Source organism: Durio zibethinus, chromosome 19, assembly GCF_047325235.1.
Source record: "Durio zibethinus cultivar Kanyao isolate XHJ-2024 chromosome 19, ASM4732523v1, whole genome shotgun sequence".
NCBI lineage: Eukaryota > Viridiplantae > Streptophyta > Magnoliopsida > Malvales > Malvaceae > Durio > Durio zibethinus.
Window position 1 is genome coordinate 2,600,802 of NC_143180.1, and position 23,165 is coordinate 2,623,966.

Consider the following 23,165-nt stretch of genomic DNA (forward strand, 5'->3'; position numbering starts at 1 on the left):
GTTCTAGCTTAACCATAAGAATAGCATCAATATAATTAATCATAAGAATAGCATCAATATATATATATGAATGAGAGGGATCAATTTATACATTGTAATTTTGTTTGTTTTACATATTTTTTAATTATTGATTTTATTAGATCTATGATATTAAACCATTTTTCTTATTTTTGCTTGCTTCTTTAATCTCTTAAATCTATTAAAATTAATAATTAAAAAAATATAAAAATAAAAGAATTATATTGTGTAAGTTGATCCCACCTTTTTATATAAAGGACAATTTATTAAAAAAATTAAATTTTATTTCTTAAATTTATTAAAATTAATGATTAAAAAAATATATAATTTTTTAATATAAATTAAATTTCTCTCGTGCATGCATGCACATATGTGTATATATATATATATATATATATATAGTTTGTATCGCATTTGTACTTTTGTAGCTGTCTGTTAGGCAGTTAAATACCTTAACTGTTTCTGGGATCCTCTGCTTGTCTTTCTGCATAACTTTATTGATATTTGAAAGACTATATATTGACCAATAACTTGAAGACTCAGTTAAAAAAAAGGAAAGAAAGAATAAATGAAAGAGGCTTTCCTACTTAATTTCATACGCTTGTAACAACAGAAGAGGCTTGCTGGCAGATTGGAAAAGCAAGCATAATAAGGTAAAGTAGAAGGTGTTTCTTAATTTCCATGTTTTTGGTGTCAAGTTTAATAACATCAAACTGTTTTTACTTGTAAGATTCGTTAATCGGTTGCTTGTTTGTTTAGTACGATCGAATATCTTCACTTGTTGCGGAAGAGCCATCCCTGATCTTGAGGCGATTCTTGTTGATTTTGGAGATGGAAAATATTGACCACTGCTCCATGCAATTGATTAACAGAGAAGGACAATTCAATGTTGCCGGAGTTAAAGAATTCATGCAGAAAACCAAGTTTTCTGAGTGCGGCCTCTCTTATGCTGTTGTCGGCATCATGGGACCCCAAAGCAGCGGTGTGTGCACTATATGGATTCTTCTCCTTCAGTTCTTTTTCTTCTACACAAGACCTGAAAATGAAGTTTTTTTTTTTTAAGTCAACTTTATAAGTTTAAACACGATTAAAAATAACTAAAAGAAATCCAGCCCTTGCATTAAAAGACAACAGCATAAAAACCATGATAAAAGTATTTGACTAGCTGTTATAGTAAGTATATATTGATCAAATTTTGTGTTTAATTTTTTTTAGATCCCACATCATGAGAAGTGACACCTGTTTAGATCCCACATGTTGCTTTCTAAGAGCTTTCAAAAAGTTACTAAAATTGAATCGAATTGATTCGATTACTGTATAAAAATATTAAAAAATTATTATTATATTAATATTACATATATTTTTAAGATTGATTTTAAATAAATATATTTTTATTTATTAAATAGTTATTCAAGTCAAGCTAGGTTGAGATCGAGCTCCAAAACTCATTCAATGGCTAAATTACACGCATGGCCTAATATTTGAACAAATCCACTTACCATAAGTCATTTAAGTTATTAAAGTTTTATTATATCAAAATAATATAATCTATCATTAAATGAAACTTAGATATTAAATTTAAATGGATATGATAAAATAATAAATAAATAATACATAAAACAATATAATTAATGAAATGAAATATTTATATTTTTATATTTATTTAATAAATTAAGATCATTTTTAGTACATAAAATTATGATAGGATAAGATAAAATGATATTATAAGTATGATTAGATTAAATAATGTTATCTTATTTTGTTTTTGATGTATGTAAAGATTAGGATATGATAATTTATTTATTTATTAAAATTATTTTTTTAAAAGTTTATATAATTTAAATTATTAATATAATTTTTAATGGTATAATTAGATATATAAATTTAATTCTATGGATTAAAAATAATCCTTTTACTTTTGGAGAATTGAATAATCTTATGCTAAGAAGATATTAATGTTCCTTGCAATCCCTATCTTTTTTTAAAAATACAAATCAAATATGATATAAATAATTATTATCTTATCTTATTAATGATTTTATGTATCAAACATGGCTTATTAAAAATAATACTCATTAAATTATTATTAAAATATATAATATAATGAATGACATGTTTAGCTAAATATATTAAGGTGGATCAATTAAATTAGAGGTATCCTGAGTATATAAATACGCTAATACAGTCTCTACCGTTTCCAAATATTTTAAAGTTGGAATAACTATCATAAAATTTAAGAATATCCTTATATTTTTTGAACGTCGACGTCAAGTTGCTAATCAGTATATCAAAGAAAGTATTTCACATATAATTATTATTTTATAATTAATTAATTATATTTTAAAATAATATAAAATTTATCAAAATTTTTACATGAAATTCATATTTATAAGTGATAAATCCTTCTATAATTTTTCGTTGTAATTAAAAAATTTATAAAATATGATAATAATAAAAATTCTAGGTGAAATACCCCATAGACTAGTATTTAGCTTTTCCACTCTGTAAATGTATACAATGTATATATGCTTATAATTAAGTGTCTAGCTTGTAAACTAAAAACCATCCTGCTCTATTAACAGGGAAGAGCAGTCTCTTGAATCATCTTTTCCATACAAATTTCGAAGAGATGGATGCATCCAAAGGAAGGTTTGTTCTTTCATTATTCTCATTCTAAAGGAAGAAATATGTATTTACTCTTTTATACTATACAGCTGCATGCTTTCATACGAGTGTTATATATGCAAAAAGTGATCCAGTTTTCATTGCAGGCCTCAAACCACCCAAGGCATTTGGATTGAAAAGTGTGCTGGTTTTGAGCCTTGTGTTGTTGCCATGGATTTGGAGGGTACTGATGGAAGTGAAAGAGGCGAGGTAAGAATAATTAGCTTAATTTGAAGAAAAATTGATAAAGTCAAATTTTCTCAGAATTTGTTTTATAGAGGCAATTGCTAGAAATATGGTGATAACTTGACCCAAAAGAACCCTATATAATGGACCTCTCAATTGTGTATGTGACTAAATATACCAAGCCTATTAATTAGTTATTCCAACTATATTTTTGTGATAAATTTTGGTCTGTTAATCGATTTAATAAAGGTGGATTGTTGCAAGATTATCTGTATTTATAGTGAATACTTGCTTAATTCTCAAAACTTTTGTTTGTATTCAAACACTCGGGGATTTCTGTTATTTTCAGGATGACACTGCATTTGAGAAACAAAGTGCTTTATTCGCTTTGGTCATTGCTGATATTGTGATAATAAACATGTAAGTGTTTAATATAACTAGATATGCTTTGAATTTGATACAATATTCAATATATATATATATATATGGATTTGATGGTTACTTGCCCTTGGTTGGATCTTGGATAACCTTGAACTTGTCTCAAGCTGTGGAGCCTACAACTTTTACCTATGAACAAGCTCGAATGACATGGTATAAGAAAAAAATATGAGTTTGGTCTTCCAAGTAGTTTTGGACTTAGGATTTGGTAAAACTGTATGATTGTATGCCTTGGTGTTTCAATTAGGGCTACCATATAGTTTGAATCCTAGTCACTGAAACTAAATATTGATCACTCATGTGCGATGGATGTAAATACAGGTGGTGTCACAATGTTGGTCTGGAGCATGCTGCCAACAAACCTCTACTGAGAACTGTTTTTCAGGTACTGATTATTCTATTGTGCAAATCCTTCTAAGTGTGTGCATGTTTATTGTGCTTGACAATCTTATTGCATCTTTTTTTCTGAATCAGGTTATGATGAAATTATTCAGTGCTCGGAAAACAACACTGCTATTTGTATTACGTGATAAAACTAAGGTCTGGATTTCTGCCTTTAATTTAATTTCTACTAAACTGAGTTGAGATCAAACTTCCTTATAAAACCTTTGAGATACAACTTTTGCTTAGTGAGTCTGTTTCTTGTTCCTTATTGTGTGTGATCTAGACCTCTCTACACTATTTTGAGCATACCCTGAGGAAGGCTGCAGAAAAGGTATATATCCTGTATATAATCCTTTACTTGTTTCAGTTGCTCTGATCTCTTCCTTAATTTTTCTCGTATTCTATCTTTACATTTTGCTCATGATTGATGCAGATATGGGATTCAATTCATAAACCTGCAAGATATATTGATACTCCACTTAGTAAATTTTTTAACGTAAGTAAAAGGTTATATATATATCTCTCTCTCTCTCTCTTTCTGTTGACCACTTTGTAAGTGTTCCGTTTTATATTTCACTACTTCATATTGTTAAAGCATCATTTTACATATTGATGTTTGAAATGAAGGTGGAGGTTGTTGCTTTATCAAGCTATGAAGAAAAAGAGGAGCTGTTCAAAGAAGAGGTATATATATACTACTATTTCTAGTCAATAAACTGTGATTATCTTGCTTCACTAAATTTAATTAATATAATTTGTGGGTTAAGTAGAGACTTATGTCTTAATAAGCAGGTTGATTCATTGAGGCAGCAAATTGATTCTATTTCTAAAAGAGAACTTGCTAGTGGTGATAGAAACTATTCTGTTCCCGCCTCTGGATTTTTTGCTAGTGCACAACATATATGGGAAAGTATAAAAGAAAACAAGGATCTGGATCTTCCCACGCACAAGGTTTTTTTTATTGACCATTAAATATATTAGCATTTATAATTTATTGGTTCCTCATAAGAGTAAATGTTGTTCATCATGTTTATCAGGTAATGGTTGCCACAATTCGTTGTGAAGAGATTGTCAATCAGACGCTTCATCAGTTATCTTGTAAAGAGGTATGTATACTCTTGCATGCATCTTTTTTGGCAGATAAAATCTTGCTACCTTTCAAGTTAAAGTGGACAAGTACCTTGTAGATTGGGTGCAAATTGAAAATACTGTTTAATTATTAGCCATTGATCAAGTAAATATTGTATAGGATTGGCTAGCAATGGAAAGAGCTATTCAATCTGGGCCAGTATCCAGTTTTGGGAGCAAGTTGACTAAAATCTTAGACATCTGTCTTTCGGAGTAAGTTTGGAACATTATGTTTCCTTTTCTTCCCACCCCCCCGTTTTATGGAGGCTTAATCTTGAAATTTCTTTTACCATAGATATGACAAGGAGACAATCTACTTTGATGAAGGTGTCAGAAATGAAAAACGAAAACAACTGCAGTCAAAAGCTTTGGATGTAAGGACTATACTCTCTCAGAACTCCTACAATAATGATTACTAATAAATGTTTGTCATTCATATGATTATCATACAAATTGTAAAGCACATTTTAATGTGATACTACTTTTGATAGTTGTTAATAATAATAAAAAAAAGTACTAAAAATAAATAAATATAAAACTACATGTTATATGGTTTTTTGATCATTGACTCCTAAATTTTGCAGTTTGTGCGTCCTGCTTATCTTAAGTATTTGGAACATTTACACTTCGAAGCACTGGAAAATTTTAAGTCTAAACTGGAAGATAAGCTAAACGAAGGAGTAGGATTTGCAGCTGCTGCTAGATTGTGTCTCAATTCTGAAATACTCCAGTTTGACCAAGCATGTGCAGGTAATTTATAAATGTAACTTTCTGTCTTGTACTTTGTACCCTATTCCAAGTATGCAATAGATCCTATATGTCAAAAATTACACGTTAATATCAATAGTTGAACCCTAGAGCTGAGGAGTATTAATTTTTTAATTGACATTAATTTTTATATATTGTCAGGTGGAGTTTTAAATTTTTAATATGTAAAATTATCAAAATTTAAACCATGATCACTTGAATTAAGATTTTAATATTTCGTCAATAAATCATGCGATTATTAGTCAAACAATGCTAAAATTTATCATATAAAATTTTAAAATGTATCATTATAGTATATATGAAAGCTCTCTAATTCTATAAGTGAAGTTTTTAAATTTCTAATATACTATTTGTAAAAATAGAGGAAGCTTCAAACTCCAAAAGTAGTCAAAGTTAGAATTGAACTTAATAACCAGCATGCATGTTACAATACTTGTTATTGATGATTGTTAACTGCTAACTTCCCTGAAGAGAAAATGACACCTGCAGGAATGCTTGGTTAATTTAGATATGACGATTTGTGTTTTTGTATCATATAAAAATTGTAATTTGTATATTTATATTATATTTTATATGAAAGTTGTATGTCATAATTTATATTCATATGAAAACATGAAATATATATTACTTTTTAATTTTATTAAATCCATATATAATTATTGTTAAAATTTTAAATTGTATTATATTCATATTCTTTTCTCATGTCATGTATCATATTTGAAATTGTAAGGTCCACAAATCTTGTAAATAATATATCAATTTGATTTTTAGAATAACAACCTTTTTTTTTATTTTCAACTTGTGCATCTGCTTTCTATTTTTTCCTCTTGCAGAGGCTGCCACCGAACATCTTAACTGGGATAATTCCGAAGTCCGACAAAAACTTTTCCATGATATTGATTCGTCCAAATCAACGATTGCTGAAGAAATTTTGTCTAAATTGAAAGTTGGATGTGAGGTGATTTTCTTGAAAGCTATCCATTATGCATGCAACATATATATATATATATGTATTTCAATTAAAAAAAATTATTGACATGTTACTGATGCTCAGGAAGAACTTAATGGAGCACTGCATGAACCACTGAAGTCCCTGCTTAAAAATCCTAATGAGGAGACCTGGGCTTCAATAAGAGAGCTTCTTTCATGTAAGACTCAGATTGCTTTATCGAAATTGTTGGCTGGCATTTCTGGCTTTGAGTTAGATCAAGAGAAAAGCAACGAAATGGTACAAGGTCTGAGGGACTACGCTAGAAATGTAGTAGAGAGAAAAGCAAGAGAAGAAGCTGAAAATGTTCTGCTCTCAATGACAATTAGGTAGCTAGGGAATTTAAAATTTTTGTATTCGATATTTCTGTAATTTCTTTAGAATGATAACTCATTTTTAATACTTGAGAGCATATATATATGTCAGGTTCTCAGTTATCTTGACTGATGCGGCTGGAAGAAGAGATGACAGAACAACAATTACTAGTATTGCCCGCAATGAGGTAATTAATTTGCTTAGTTTACATTTCATGATTGGAACTTTAATTTTTTTTGCGACATTAATATGAAAATCTTCAAATATTGTTTTATCGCAGTCTCTTCGGCTCTTATCTGTTATGGCAGCCATACGATTAGATGAAAAACCGGATGAAATAGAGAACATACTGTTTTCCTCCCTCATGCATGGAAGTGAGTCTTCAGAAACTCTTGCCTCAAGCACATGGCCGGAGGTACCTATTATATATTTGGGGTGGTTACTTAATGCTTAATACAAGAATTATATATATATATATATATATATATATATAAACAATTCATATTTTCTTATGTAAAATCGACTGTGTTAGGTTTCTCCAAATGATACGCTGATCACACCAGAGGAATGCAAATCAGTATGGGAAGACTTCCAAGCAGAGATTGTCTCCATTACTCAAGCTTTTCACGATGGACAGGTACATTTCTTTTACCATTAAAGGTGTTCATAAATTAGGTCAGATCATCGGACTAACTGAACATCTTTAAAGGTTTGCAAATAATCAATTCGGTTTCTCTAACGATTTTGTTTCTTTCCAGGATACAAGACAATCGCGAAAGCTTTACTGGCTAAAATCGGCTTTAAAATTGACTCTGCGGGTTGGACTTGATACTGTGGGCGTTCTTTTCGGCTTAGGAGAGTTGGGTGATTTTTTTGATCATGTGAGTCAATCGTGCCAAGATTTAGCAAGCACCCAATAAAAATGAAGGGAAATAAATTGGTTAATCATATTTCTCAAGCTGGTCATTTCAGCTATATTGGGAGTTCGACTACTTATGTTTCAATTCTATCAGAACTACTTTCTGTTGTCCTACAAATTTCTTTTAAAAGTTTCTTCTGTCCTGCATGTGCTTTTGAATTTGAATCCCAATGGGAGGAAAAAATGTTGTAAATATAAAAAAAACTCATAAACTATAATTAAATAATAATTCAAATTCTCTATCATTTTTGTTATAACGTCTAGATTCAGAGATCTATCGCTAGATATTGACTTGAAGGAATTGTCATTAATCTTTTTTATCTAAGTACGATTTGTCACTTAAAGAATCTATCTTTTTAAGGAATATCTAAGCCTAAAAGTCGTTAAAAAAATAGATTCAGTCTACTAACTAGAATATAGTTTGAGAGTACGGTTACGTGTAAGGAAGGTTATAGTACCCTTACAACGCCCATCAAAAGATAGTACCAACTTAATTTTTTGTTATCCAATAAACTTTAAAAATTTACTATGTAATTAATTATTGAAAATTATTCTCAATTGACTTTAATACTTTTAGCAGAAAATTAAAAAAATTCTCTCACCTCAAGAGTATGCAAGAAGACTATTGTTTCACTTGTAGAGGCTTTATTGTCAGATTATTTAACATTAAAGAAAATTCAAGACACAAAAAGGAAAAGAAATAAAATGAAAAAAAATGATTTAGCTTTAGATATAAATCCTTTTCTCTTCAAAAACTCATTGCTTTTATACAAGAAAAATTTATACTTTCAACTTTTCCCTAAAATATTTTTTTGAAATTTCAATTTCGAGAAAAATTGATACTTTCAACTTTTTCTAAAAAAAAATATCATTTTTTAGAAAATCATTTTCAAAGAAAATTGATACTTTCAACTTTTTCTTGAAAATATTTTTTAGAAAACTTATTTTCAAGGAAAATTGATACTTTCAACTTTTCCTCAAAAATATTTTTTTAAAAAAATTTTATTTAAAGAAAATCAAAAAATAAAATAAAAATAAAGATAAAAATAAAAATAAAATAAAAATACTAAATAATTCTAATCCAATCAATAATAATAATAATAATAATAATAATAATAAAAGAAATAATAATAATAATAATAATAATAAATAAGAAAAAAAATTTTTTGGAACGGCTCGGCTCAAGACAGAAAAGAAGGCTCGAAGACGCGGCTCGGCTCGGCTCGACTCAGCTCAGCTCCAGGGATCAGCTAGCACGTGGGTTAACAAATCGGGTTGTGATCGGGTCGGGTCAGCCCAAATAAAAACACGCGGATCTTGATAACATACTAACACTAAAATGACGTCGTTTTGCACGGATATAAAAGACAAAGAACAGATTTTTTCTTCGGATGCGTCTTCCCCTTTCTCTCTCTTCCCTTCAGCTTTCTCCTCCTTCTCTCTACCTGAAGAACACAACCCAAAATCCAGTTGAATTTCCATCGAATTCTGAAAAATAATGCTTGAAACTTTAAAGTTGACCGGAAAACTCATCGAAAAATTCAAGGTTCGCTAAAAAATTTCACCGGATTCTGAAAAAAATTTAAAAATTTTTCAGAAAAAAAATTTCAAAATTCTAAAAAAATTTTCACAGATTCCTAAAGCTATATCTAAGCACCAGAACCTTTTTAGCTTATGTTTTCTCTCTGTATGTGTTTTTTTCATGTCCCATTGGATTCTGTTTCAATACCTATTTATAAAGATTGATCAGAAGAATTTCTAATTAATCTCAATTTCCTTTGAGATTTGGATTCAATCTTTGAATCCAATCCCAACTCTCCCAGTCTCCTGATTTACGGCCAAACTCCCTTCTAGAACCAAGAATCATAATTAAGACCGGACAAACCAACAAAAAAAAAAAAGAGATAAATATAACAAAAAATATTAATAGATAAATAAAAATAAAAATAATAGATAAATATAAAAAATATACATTAATAGATAAATAATAAAAAATATATTAATAAATAATAAAAATGTATATATATTAATAGATAAATAAAAAAGATTAATAGATAAATAATAATAAAATATATATATAAATAAAAAATAAAACTAAAAATACAAATGGATTTACTCATTTGGACCAGGCTCAATTGATCCGGACTTGAACCAAATTGGGTGTCTACAATTTTATTATAATTAATTAAGTTCTCAAATATCTATTTATTAAAAATTAAGCGTAAACAATAATTTTTGTTTAATTAATGGTTCAATTAAATGAAAATAAATGTTTAAAAGTTTAATTATGTGAAAATAAATATTTAATGATTCAATTAATTTGAAATAAAAAATTTAAGATTTGATTCATTGTAATAAAATATCAATAATTTAAATGATTATTAAACTTTTGTTCAAAAATTTTATTATCCTTGAGAAAAAAATAAAGTTATACCTTGCATTCATGATTCTCTTATCAATCAAATTCTCCTGTCTTTCAACAAAACTCAAACTCTTAACATTTGGTCATTGTCTAATCTATTATTATATATTTTACTATAGTCTGTGTTTGATATGGTAAGTTTTTCTTGCTTATTTGGATAATGAAATACTACATATTCAAAAAAAAAAAAAAAATCAAACAAAAACAAACAAATAAATGGAGTATGCAACAAGAATAAATTTAATATTATCCGACATGGATTTGTACTAGTATAGTGCAGTGGAAGTATATAATATATATAATAGAATCATCAACTTGCATGGTGCTAGGGAAAATATTATAAAAATTCAATAACTAAGAAAATAATATAAAAATTCAATATCTACGAAAATGATAGAATTATTCGATCAAAAATTATATTGCTAACAAACTTTGAAAATTAGACAGTATTTACTCAAAGGCAATTTATAATTAAATTTTATAAAAAATTTGTAAAATCTTAAATTTAAATGTATAAAAGGAAGTAGAATAGTATTCTTCATGAGCAAAATCAAGCAGATATATAGTACTAATAACTTCCCTAAACCTATTTGCGAGCTCGGTTGCTTGTCACGCTCGTGGGTTTGGCTCGATTTGATAGGGCACTAGAGAGGATTTTTAAGGTTCGGGTCTGATCGATCCAACTGCATTATGTTATTAAATATTTTTTCAAATTTAAATTTAATTATAAAATGTGTTTGAAATATAAAATATTAATATTATTATATTATTAAATATAAAATATTATAAAATTAAATAAAATTTAAATGAGTGCAGTCGGGTTGATCTGGCTTGTGGACACTGAGTCTACGATAGGGGAGTAAATGATACGTTAGTATCACAAGCTACTTGGGTTCGATTCGAATAAAACTCGAATTTGGTTTGATTATTATCGAGTCGTGCTCGAGCTCGAGTAACTCGACTCATCGATCGAGTCTAGTTCGAGTATTCTTATACTTGACTCGAGTAGCTCTTGAGCCTAATCAAGCTTTTATATTTAAATATATTTTTATTATTTTAATTAATAAAATATATCGAATTCGAGTTCAAGCTAGAGCATAAATAATCAAACTTTTGTCGAGTATACGAATTGAGCTTATTTTTATATATTAATCGAGTTTAATCGAGCGAGCTCGAGTAGTTTAATTTCGATCATGAATCGAACTCGAACTAGGAAAATGAAACTTGATCGAGTTCGAATCGAGTATCGAGCTGTGAGCTGGAAGTCAAACTTATCACTGTATCGACTCGATTCGACTCGATTACACTCCTAATCTACCTTAATTTGAGAAGTGTGAATTTTAAGAGTTGACAATCAAAGTTTGACTACTATATATATATATATATATATATATCAATTTATACTCCACTTTGAATCAAATAATTGAATTTAAAATTGAGTATAGAAATTGAATTCATTTTTATTCAATAAAAAAATTTAATCAAGTAAACTCAAGTAATTTAATTTTTATCTCAAACCAAATTTGAATTTAAAAATTAAAATACGATAAAAGTAGGATTAAATTTCGAATTAAGTTTAAACTCGAATTTTTCATTGTATTAACTCAACTTAGCTCGACATAATTACACTCTTATTGAAAATCAAACTCCGAAAATCTACATGTTGAATTACCATGTCCGAATCATTTTTTTTTTATTACAAAGATCAGCGAACATAACTAGAAATTTCCTGTTGAACCATGTCCCAATCGACACAACTAGATTAAATTTTCGATTAGAATATGATGAATGATTCTACTAGGACAATACCATCATTTTAATCAGAACGAGGTTTCTTTTTTAATTTTTTTTTTCAAACCAAAGTATTATAAGATCTTAATTTATCTCAAAATAGGGTGCTTTTAATCTTATTTTTCAAATTAAGATCGATATTTAAGCCTTGTCAACATGCCACATCATTTTATAATTATCCACTTAGTTAACAATTAATGAAAGTGTTGAATTTATCTTATATTTAATTGAATTTTTAATTCAAATAACGTGATAAAAACCATAATAATATGTGTTTTCAACAAAATCAAATGCAAATCTCTCTAATGCAAAAGTAGGCAATCGACACTTTGGTTCTTGGATCTAATTAAGGTTTAATTAACAAGACCTTTCAACAAAGATTTGGATGCCATTTTATCAAGAGGAGTCTAATTAAATTTCATTTAAATACCTTTAAATATAATTTATGTTTAATTAATTATATGATCACTGCTACTAATAGATTCCATCAAATTCATAATCAAATAATTGAACCAATTATTACAATATTATCTTTCTAAATTATTGTTATAATCAAACAACTTTTAATGCATATGGAAATAATTATTTATTCATGTACCAAAGTTTAGATTAATAAATTAAACAAAGCTAAACCAACAAATTAACAAATAAAATACTGAACTAAATATTAATTGAACTCATATATGATGAGACTTAAATATATGAAATTGAATGTAAAGGGATTGGCACTTTGAACTATATCTGCTTGATAATATGATAATTGATTAGAAAATTATGAATAATAAGATTTTGAGGGTTTTTTCTTTTTGGAAAGGCGGAGGAATTTTGTTGATAAGAAAGTTGAGTGCAATCGTTTGAAGAAAATCACGTACTTAGTGATTGAAGAAATTCTTGATTGTTCCCTTATTGCCAATGAAGTGATTCAGTCAATGAAGAAAAATAGAGCTGGTGGGTTAATACTCAAGGTTGATTTCGAGAAAGCCTTTGATGGTATGGTCTTGATCTTTCTTGACTTTGTAATGTCCAGAATGGGCTTCAGTACCAAATGGCGAGGCTGGATCTCCCAGTGTATCTCAACGGCCTCTATCTCTGTATTGATCAATGGTTCGCCTTCTCCAACTTCACAATTTTCTGTGAAACGAGGATTGAGACAGTCCATTTCTCTCCAACTTGGCTGCTGACTCTCTTTGAATCCTTTGATAAAGCTACCTCGTAGGACTCTTCCAGGAAACAAAGATTAGGAATAATTCTGTAATGATTCCTCTTGTGCAATTCGTAGACGATAGCATCCTGTTTGTAAACCTGATCTTCAACAGCTTCTGAATATAAAAGGACTTAAAATTAACTTTTTCAAAAGCTACTTAATGGGGGTGAATATTGATCAACATACACTGCGAAACTGGGCTGATGCAATTAATTGTAAGACAGATCAACTCCCTTCCAAATACCTGGGTCTACCATTGGGTGCTAGTCCCTATTCTATGTCCACTTAGCTGCCAGTCATTGAAAAAGTTCGTACAGGCTCACTTCCTGGAAAAATCAATATCTCTCGATAATCGGAGAATCAAGGATTCTAATTTTGCGGAGTTTATGGCAATCAAAGAGGGTCTTAGCTTCTTTGCTTCTTCTATTTGGGCCCATTCACACGTTCTTGTTGTGGAAAGTGATTCTACTAATGCAATCATTTGGTCCAACAATCGTGCAGCCGTTTCTTGGTGGATGAAACACATTGCGAACCATATTGATGTCCTCATCAGGATCCTCAAGGGAGTAACATTGAAGCATATCCTACGGAAGGCCAACTCCATTGCTAATGAGTTTGCTAAAGCTGGGGTATCTCGTTCACAGGATTTACGTGCTTGATTGTAATTGTGTTTCTTTTTTCGTGTTCTGTTCTTTTCTCATTCTATCTTTTCCTAAATCTCTTAATACTGTACCTCCTTACCCTTCATTGAAAAAATTCCTTTGCCTTTCAAAAAAAAAATTTTTTTTTGAGTGCACGAAGCAAGATAGTTTTCTATTTTGGCTATTGGAATTCAAATTCAAAGGTATCAAGAAAAGAGAAACTTCGATCGGCTCGAAGAAAAAATTTATATTGAGCAAATTTTCAGAGCCTCTTGCCGCTTAACTAAAAAAAGGAGAAACTTTTTTAATAGGTTATATTCTTCAACTAAAAGTTTAAATTATAATCAAATATACAGAAACAATGGATCTTCAATTATTACAATCTCACAATGGATCTTCAAATGTACAGAAACAACCAGCTTTGATTATTATCAACCAAATTTTGCAACACAAGATTCTAATTCTGATTGGCAAAGTAATCACTTTTCCAATTTATCATAAATATGATGGTCCTTTTGTTTGAAAATTTTAAGCCTTAAAGTAAAACAATAACACCACTAAGAACAATAGCGGCACCTGGAAGAGCTGCAATGGCAGCTCCAAGGCTCGCAACAGAAACTGCAAGACTCGCAGCAGCTATATAGAGGCCCTTTATCCCTCCCTAATACAAAACAAAACAAAATGGTCAAAGAAATTAAGGCCGAAATTGTTCCTCAATTAATTGATATAATGTACCTGTGTTTGAACAAAATCTTGAGTAGGAGTGAAGCCATCTGCTTGGAAGCGTTCCCATAATGAATTGCATTGCGCTGGTGTAATTAGGGTATCCTTCGGAGAAACCTAACACATTTGATTTTATTTGTGATTAAATAATGTGATTAAATAACTATGAAAAAAATTTTCTCTTAAGATCCTACTCTTTTATTTGTGTCAATCGAAATCTCAATCTATTATTTGGTGTCGAAATAAGCTGAATTTGAATGAAAGCCATTGATGTGATTTATCGCGTAACTTATTTAAACATTGAGTTCATTTGACACCAAATAATGAGTTGAGAGCTCAATTGAAACAAATAAAAAAGCAGGGGCTTAAGTATCGATAATTTTACCATAATTCGAGGGCTTATTTTGTCAAGAAAGTAATTAACCATCCAAACCTACTATACCTCTGGTCATGTGCTTGTGTCACGGGTCGAGACTTAAGCTCCGAACCCGCGCGGCTCCGGGATCTGGGCATTCACCCTTCCAGCATCCCAGATCAGCTTGACCACCACGGTTCACACTCTTGTGAGGTATTGTCCGCTCTGGCCCTCCTAGCCTCACGGTTTTGTCCTACAAAAGGCGCCTCACAAGACGGAGGTGGTGTGAACCCTTTTATACCCCAGGGACCCTCCTATTATATTCGATGTGGGATTCAGGACTCTTCCTTAGGTCCGTGACATTCTCCCGCACCCAACCTCGTGACGCCCTCGTCACGGAGGCTGGCAACCCTGCCTACCTCCCTCGAGGTGCTTGGCGTGGATCGAACGGTTTAGGGCTGACTCTGATACCACTTGTCACGGGTCGAGACTTAGGCTCCGAACCCGCGCGGCTCCGGGACCCGAGCATTCACCCTTTCGGCGTCCCAGATTAGCCTGACCGTCATAGTTCACACCCTTGTGAGGTATTGTCCGCTCTGACCCTCTTGACCTCACGGTTTTGTCCTACAAAAGGTGCCTCACAAGACGAAGGTGGTGTGAACCCTTTTATACTCCAGGGACCCTCCTATTATGTTCGATGTGGGATTTATGACTCTTTCTTAGGTCCGTGACATTTGAGGCAAGAGTTTTTGAACGCACTTTTCCATCCATAAGGCAGGAAAAGAGCATTTTCTCAATTTTATCCGGTTTCTCATCTAATCGCATGGCGGTCATTACAGACAAAAGCTTAAGAGACTGCAATCGAACAATATTTGAAGACATTTTAGATTAACGAAAAAAAAAAAAAAACTAATAGCCATGAAATAACTAAGCAAATTAATTACCTCAGCTCGAGCAGCCCTAACAACTTTTTTTGTGTCTTTTTTTCTCACAGTCTCATCGTTCAGGATGGATACGAACCTGACATATATATGCTTTCAGGGATTAAAAACGAGCGATCCTTCTAATTAATTATAGTAATGAATAATAAAATTAAGTTATTAGGAAATTCTAGAGACACCCTTGATTGTATTATCCAAAAAAAAAAAATCTAATGAGCACTAAACAAAAATGGATTTTTTTTTGCCATATTTCATTAAAAAAGTCTCGAGATTTCGTGATTTGAAAATGGTAATGACATTTTAAGAGAAAACACTGCTAAATTTTAAAATAGACAGCATTTGTTAGTAAATCGCCACTAAAAATTGTTTAAATTCTAAATGCACCATTTGGATATATTTAATGACTGTTTGTTAACAACAATGTCGATAATTTATATAATTTAGCAGTTTTTATCAAAATAAACGCTGCTATTTTTATTTTGGCCAATTAAAACGCTGCTAAATTTGCAGGAAATTTAATGGGGTTTAAAACAATGAATTCGAAAATTAAGTTACATACCTAATTTCCGTTAGTTGCTGAACCTTTTCAGCTGCTTCTCTCGCTTTTCTCTCCACCACGTTTCTAGCATAGTCCATCAAATCTTGCATCATTTTGTTGCTTTTCTCTTGTTCTAACTTCAAACAAGAAATGATATCTAACATTTCCTGTGTTGCAAACTTAAGAAGTTTTCTTATTGAAGCCCAGATTTCTCGATTAGGATTTTGTTTGGATAGTTCTCTATCAAGTCTTTCCCGAGGATCAATAACATGTCAACGTTTAATTTTTTGATGAAATACATATAAGTTGCATGTATAAGGAATAGCTTTCAAGAAAATCACCTAGTATTCAATTTTCCATTTTGAAAAAATTTCTTCACGAACTGATGATTTGGACGAATCAATATGTTGGACAAGTTTTTCTCGGACTTCGGAAGTATCCCAATTAACATGTCTGATGGCTGCATATGAAAGGGGAAAAATTTTATATAATACATAGTAAGAAGTGGTTTATAGCATGGTGGGGTTCGATCCTCAACATTTGCAAATTCCTCTTCCTGAATTTCCCTTAGGCAACAATCTCTATGATTCAACTATTAATATTAAAGTTTAATTTTTGATTTATAGGATGGCTTGCATACTTAGAATAATAGGGTACAAAGTGCAATACAAAAACATACAAGATGTTTAATATATATATATATATATGCATAACTTACAAGATATTTAATATATATATATATATATATGCATTTCCTTCACATGCTTGGTCAAACTCGAGCGTGCCGTAATTACTACACGATTTAGCTGTAGCTGCAAATCCTACTCCTTCGTTTAGCATTTGTACCAGTTTAGACTTAAAATTCTCCAATGCCTTGAAGTAAAAATGTTCCAACAATTTAAGGTGAGCAGGACGCACAAACTGCACAGTTCAGGAGACCTGTTGTTAAACGAAAGGAAGATGTCTATAACTGAAGGGACAATGAGATTTTTTGCTTCCAATTACATCGCTGAAATGCTATTCACATGCATCTCACAAGATGCAATTAAAAGCAAAAAAGTAGCTTAGATTCCATCATGAGAGTGCGATGAAATCCAAATAAACCCTTAAAAAGCATTATTATAGTAGTACTGAGAGTATAGTCCTTACATCCAAAGCTTTTGACTGCAGTTGTTTTCGTTTTTCATTTCTGACGCCTTCGTCAAAGTAGATTGTCTCCTTCTCATATCTATGGTAAAAGAAATGTAAGTGAAAAAACAGAAAGAGAAGCTCCCAAATTATCGGTATAAATTTATTAATAAAAGATTTTCAGAATGAAAAATGAGAAACATAAGGCTAAATTATTACATTTGTATTCCCGCATAACTAATACTCCATTTTTAAAAATTCAAATCATGAAAATCTCAGATTCAGTGAATTGTTACTAAAATACTAAAATTTTAATATTAATTATTGTAAACACTTCATTTTATCCGAATGATTTAAAATAGGCCTGATTCGGATTTATCGAGGCATCTCAATTGAGTTGTTCTTGTTGTTCAAAATTAAGTGAAGGACTTGTTGCTGGTGATAGAGAGGATTTTGTTCAAAAGTAATTGGTGTTGTTTTTAATGTAGATGCTACGAGTTGTTAATTCTTTTTTATGTGTAAAACTCAAAATTTTTGTAGACTGAAAATTATTTTTTTAATAAAATTTAATTTTATTAAAAATATAAATTTTATTAGGTGATTAATTATATCTAGTAAAAAAAAATAATGATAACTCCATGTTTTTTAATATCGTCTACCAATTCCAAAACTATTACAACAATAATCAAAATTTTAATTTTAATAGTCTCAAATAAAAAAAAAAAAGCAATATAATAGATCACATAGGAAGAAACTTCTTACTTTCGTAAAATAGATTTCTTAGATTTTAGTCAACTTGCTCCCAAAACTGGATACTGGCCCAGATTGAATAGCCCCTTCCAATGCTAGCCAATCCTATACAAAACTTTCTTGATCAATGGCAATAGACAGTATTTTCAATCATCCAGAATAACACATAAATAAAAAAACTATAAGATACATGTCCACTTTAATTCCAAGGGTCTCGAGATTTTTATCCACAAAAGAAAGATACATGTAGGAGTATACATACCTTATTAGAAGATAACTGATGAAGCTTCTGTTTGGCAATCTCTTCACAACGAATTGTGGCAACCATGACCTGGTAAACATAATGAACAACATTTACTCTTATGAGGAACCAATAAATTATAAATGCTAATATATATTATGGTCAATAAAAAAAATACCTTGTGAGCAGGAAGATCCAGATCTTCGTTTCTTTTTAATACTTTGCCATATATGTTGTGCACTAACCAAAAATCCAGAGGCGGGAACAACATCTTCTCTACCACCAGCAGCAAGTCCTCTTTTAGAAATAGAATCAATTCGCTGCCTCAATTGCGCAACCTGCTTAGTAAAACATTAGTCCCTACTTAACCCACAAATTATATTAATTAAATTTAGTAGTGAAGCAAGATAAACACAGTTTATTGAATACGTCTTCTTTGAACAGCTCCTCCTTTTCTTCATAGCTTGATAAAGCAACAACCTCCACCTTCATTTCAAACATCAAGTGTAAAATGATGCTTTAACAATATGAAGTAGTGAAATATAAACTGGAACACTTACAAAGTAATCAACACAGAGAGAGAGAGAGAGAGAGATATCCTTTTACTTACGTTAAAAAATTTACTAAGAGGAGTATCAATATATCTTGCAGGTTTATGAATTGAATCCCATATCTGCATCAGTCATCAGCAAAATAAACAGATAAAATGCAAGAGAAATTAAGGTAGAGAAAAGAAGATCAGAGCAACTGAAACAAGTATACGTATATATACAGGATATATATGTGTGTATATATATATATATATATATATATATATATATATATATACCTTTTCTGCATCCTTCCTCGGGGTATGCTCAAAACGGTGTAGAGGGGTCTAGATCATACACAACGAGGAACAAGAAACAGATTCACAACGCAAAAGTTGTATCCCAAAGGTTTTATCAGGAAGTTTGATCTCAACTCAGTTTAGTATTCAAGGCAGAAATCCAGACCTTAGTTTTATCACGTAACACAAATAACAGTGTTGTTTTCCGAGCACCGAATATGTTCATCATAACCTGATAAAAGTACCAATAGGATTGTCATGCACAATAAACATGCAGGCACATACAAGGATTTGCATAGTAGAATGATCAGTACCTGAAAAACTGTTCTCAATAAAGGTTTGTTGGCAGCATGCTTCCGACCAACATCATGACACCACCTATATCAGTTTTTAGTTCGAGTGATTATGGTTCAAATGCAACCAAGGTCAAGTACGCATCGAATCCATATATATTGAATATGTCAATTTCAAAGCGATCTACTCATATTAAAAATTAACTTACATGTTTATTATCACAATATCAGCAATAGCCAAAGCGAATAGAGCTATTTGTTTCTCAAATGCAGTGTCATCCTGAAAATAACGGAAATTCCCAAGTCTATGAATACTGCAAAATGTTTTGAGAATTATGCAGTCACCTTATTGGTATTGCAAATACGTTTATCTTAAACAACGAAACGCATCTTAACAAATTAAGCTAATTATGCTTACCTCGCCTCTTTCACTTCCATCATTACCCTCCAAATCCATGGCAACTATGAAAGGCTCTACGCCAGCACACTTTACCATCCATATTCCCTGTGTGGTTTGATTCCTGCAACGAAATTGAAATTTTTTTATGAAGGAGATCAAAGCCTAAGAGAAATGGAGAAGGAAAATTTGTATGTAATGGGGATGGAAAATCCAGTTTGAAATTAGTCCTTTACTATTTTATTTATATGGTTTTGATCCCTATACTCTAATTTTAATAAATTTAAGCCCTATACTTCAATAAAAAATCGATTTAAAGACGATTGCTGAGGTAGTAAACTTTTGCAATTAAATTCGACTATATGAAAGCATGCAACTAGAGAATATGAAAGAGCAAACCTTAAAGTCTGAATTTAATTAGTCCTCTACTATTCAATTATATGGTTTTTTTGAGGACTTAACATGCTTATTTAAATTTTTTTTTACCACATTACATACATTAATAATGAAAGAACTTTATTTTTTATAATAAAAATACTATTTTTTAATTTAAAAATATTAATGATTATTTAATTAAAATAAATTATGATATTTTTTAATCTGATATGTGGAGATTTACTCTACTTCATCATGTCAAGCAATCAGCAAACTTTCATGCCATCTAAATTAAAGATAAAATTTTAATATTGTTATCAATTGTTCATAAATATACTTTTAATAAAAGTTGATGATTAAATTTATCAAAACTAAAGTAGAAAGGCTAAAACAACAAAATTGAGATAGTAAAGAGACTAAATTCAAACTTTAACCAAAGAGCAGATATATATATTTTTTTCCTTTGAAAAATAACAATGAAAGAACAAACCTTCCTTCTGATGCATCCGTCTCTCTGAAATTTGTATTGAAAAGATGATTTAAAAGGGTGCTCTTCCCTGTTAGCAGAGCAATTGTTTTTAGTGTACAAGCTATAATCACTTAATTATAAGCAATATAAATTGTGTATGCTTAAAGAGCGGAAAAGCTAAATACTTGGCAAATATATTGGTATCAATATTTTTCTAACAAATTTAAGGATATTTTAAAATTTTAAAAAGAACATTTAACTTGAAAATAATCGAAAAAGGATGGATAGATACCGTATTAATACATTAATAAGCTCATAATATATACCTCTAACTTAGTTGATATTCAGGTAAACATCTTATTCAATTTTACTATTATATTATATTGTGTTATTAACTTTTTTTTATTAACTCAAATTGGATCAAATTTAGATTTGAACAAAACAAATTGAATGAATTTTTGAAGTCAATTAGTTATATCTATTAAGCAGAGTAACTCAAATTCTAAAAAATTTGATAAGATATATATTTGAGAATTTTTTCAAGATTAACTAAATATTACTTAACGGATAATATTAAGACTTGCAAGAGAAAAATTTTAAAAGGAAATAGATTCTTAATAACCAAGTTAGTAGGCTTATAAATAGTGAGTCTCTATAAGATTAGATTTATGAAAAAAAAATATAAGAAAGTTATAAAATTTTACAAGATATATACTTTATAGGATAAGGGAAGAATGAGGGGGTCTATATGAGTGTATATGTTAAAATGAGATGGTTCATATAGGTATATATGTTAGAATGAGAGGGCCCGTATGGGTGTGTATTTTTAATATTTGGTGTATGAATACTCCATAAGAGAATAAGAGAGTCCATGGATATAATGCTTGTTAAAAGAGTCCATATATAATATTTGTTATGTTTGTGAGTAGATTAGAGGAGAATGAGAGGATTCATATAGGTATATGTGTATATTTGAATTGAGATTGTTAGAAATTAGATTAGGATTTAAATTGTATGTTTGTAATTTTTTATAATTAATTGATTTTTTCTTTATTTGTGGAGGAAGGTAAGTTAGGTGCTAAAATACATTAAATTATTATATCTTGTATGAATAATTTATAATTTATTTTACTTCCAATAATTTGAAAGTTAAATTGAATGAAGGCCTTTTGCCTATTGATACCAACTCTATTTCTTTTTTCCGGAGCTCTACTTTTAAGTTTTAAGACTTGTGTAGAATTGTAAAAGAACTGAAAAAAGAATAAATATCTCACACACCGCTACTTTGGGGTCCCATGATGGCAACCACAACATAAGAGAGGCCGCACTTATATAGCTCAGTTTTCTGCATGAATTTGTCAACTCCCTCCACATTGAAATCTCCTTCACTGTTAATCAATTGCATGGGGCTGTACTCGTTTTCCATCTCCAAAATCAACAAGATTTGCCTGAAAATGGAGGGATCTGATTTTTGGCAAGAAGTAGAGATATTGGATCGTTGTATATATAAGAAGTCACTGAATAAACAAAACAAGCAACCAATTAGGTTTTTATCTCAATATTGTTTGGATTACGAGAAATTTTATATTAAGATTTTATTTTATTTTTCTTGTTGTCTTTCATGACTATCAAGTAATTTCATTCTATTCCTTTTCAATTGGTACAAAATCAATCTTGCTTTGCACTTGATTGTTTTAATTCGATAATAAATGCATGTGTTTCAGTTTTGATGAATTCAAATCTTTTCTTTTTTTTTAATAAAAAATTAGTTTTGTTTTCTTTTTTATTATTTTGATATATCAAGAATGAGTTTTATTTTTTTTTTTTATTTCAATGATCACTTCAAAAAGCTCAAATGGCAATCTAAACTCCAAAACATGAAAAAAAAGGAGGAAAAAATGAGGGCTTTTTTAAAACGTCAATGATCTCTTTAACATGCTCAAATCCCAACCCTAATTTCAAAAGATCCACTATAAAATTTAAGTTTTAAACACCTCATCTAAGAGATAGGGCATGGCCCTCCACAAATATATATATTATTACATAAAAATTAAGAAGAAAAAGTGAATAAATTCAAAATAATTGATCAACCAAATTATGAGAATGAAAAAAACTTCACAAAGTACCTCAAAATGTGCAAACTTGATACCAAAAGCATGGAAGAAACATGTTCTATTTCACCTTATGCTTCTTTTCGTAATTTCACAAGCCTCTTCGCTTGGTACCTGCGTAGGAAAGCCTAAAGAATTCTAAATTGTCT

General features: G+C 30.1%; 1 protein-coding gene and 1 pseudogene across 1 annotated transcript; one reads left to right on the plus strand and one right to left on the minus strand.

Annotated features, from left to right (window-relative positions):
- The first annotated feature begins 773 nt into the window (after positions 1-773).
- LOC111309501 (protein ROOT HAIR DEFECTIVE 3-like) lies at positions 774-13,884 on the plus strand. The gene is made up of 22 exons (XM_089748636.1): positions 774-1,000; positions 2,601-2,667; positions 2,790-2,892; positions 3,218-3,288; positions 3,628-3,691; positions 3,781-3,846; positions 3,974-4,021; positions 4,124-4,186; positions 4,318-4,374; positions 4,483-4,641; positions 4,728-4,796; positions 4,940-5,031; positions 5,114-5,192; positions 5,403-5,568; positions 6,420-6,544; positions 6,641-6,903; positions 7,001-7,076; positions 7,170-7,304; positions 7,422-7,526; positions 7,648-7,770; positions 13,049-13,125; positions 13,515-13,884. The coding sequence occupies exons 1-22, from the start codon at positions 850-852 to the stop codon at positions 13,882-13,884; spliced, it is 2,529 nt and encodes an 842-aa protein (XP_089604762.1). The 5' UTR covers positions 774-849.
- Positions 13,885-18,331: 4,447 nt separating this feature from the next.
- On the minus strand, positions 18,332-22,724 carry LOC111309502 (protein ROOT HAIR DEFECTIVE 3 homolog 2-like; annotated as a pseudogene).
- Positions 22,725-23,165: the final 441 nt, after the last annotated feature.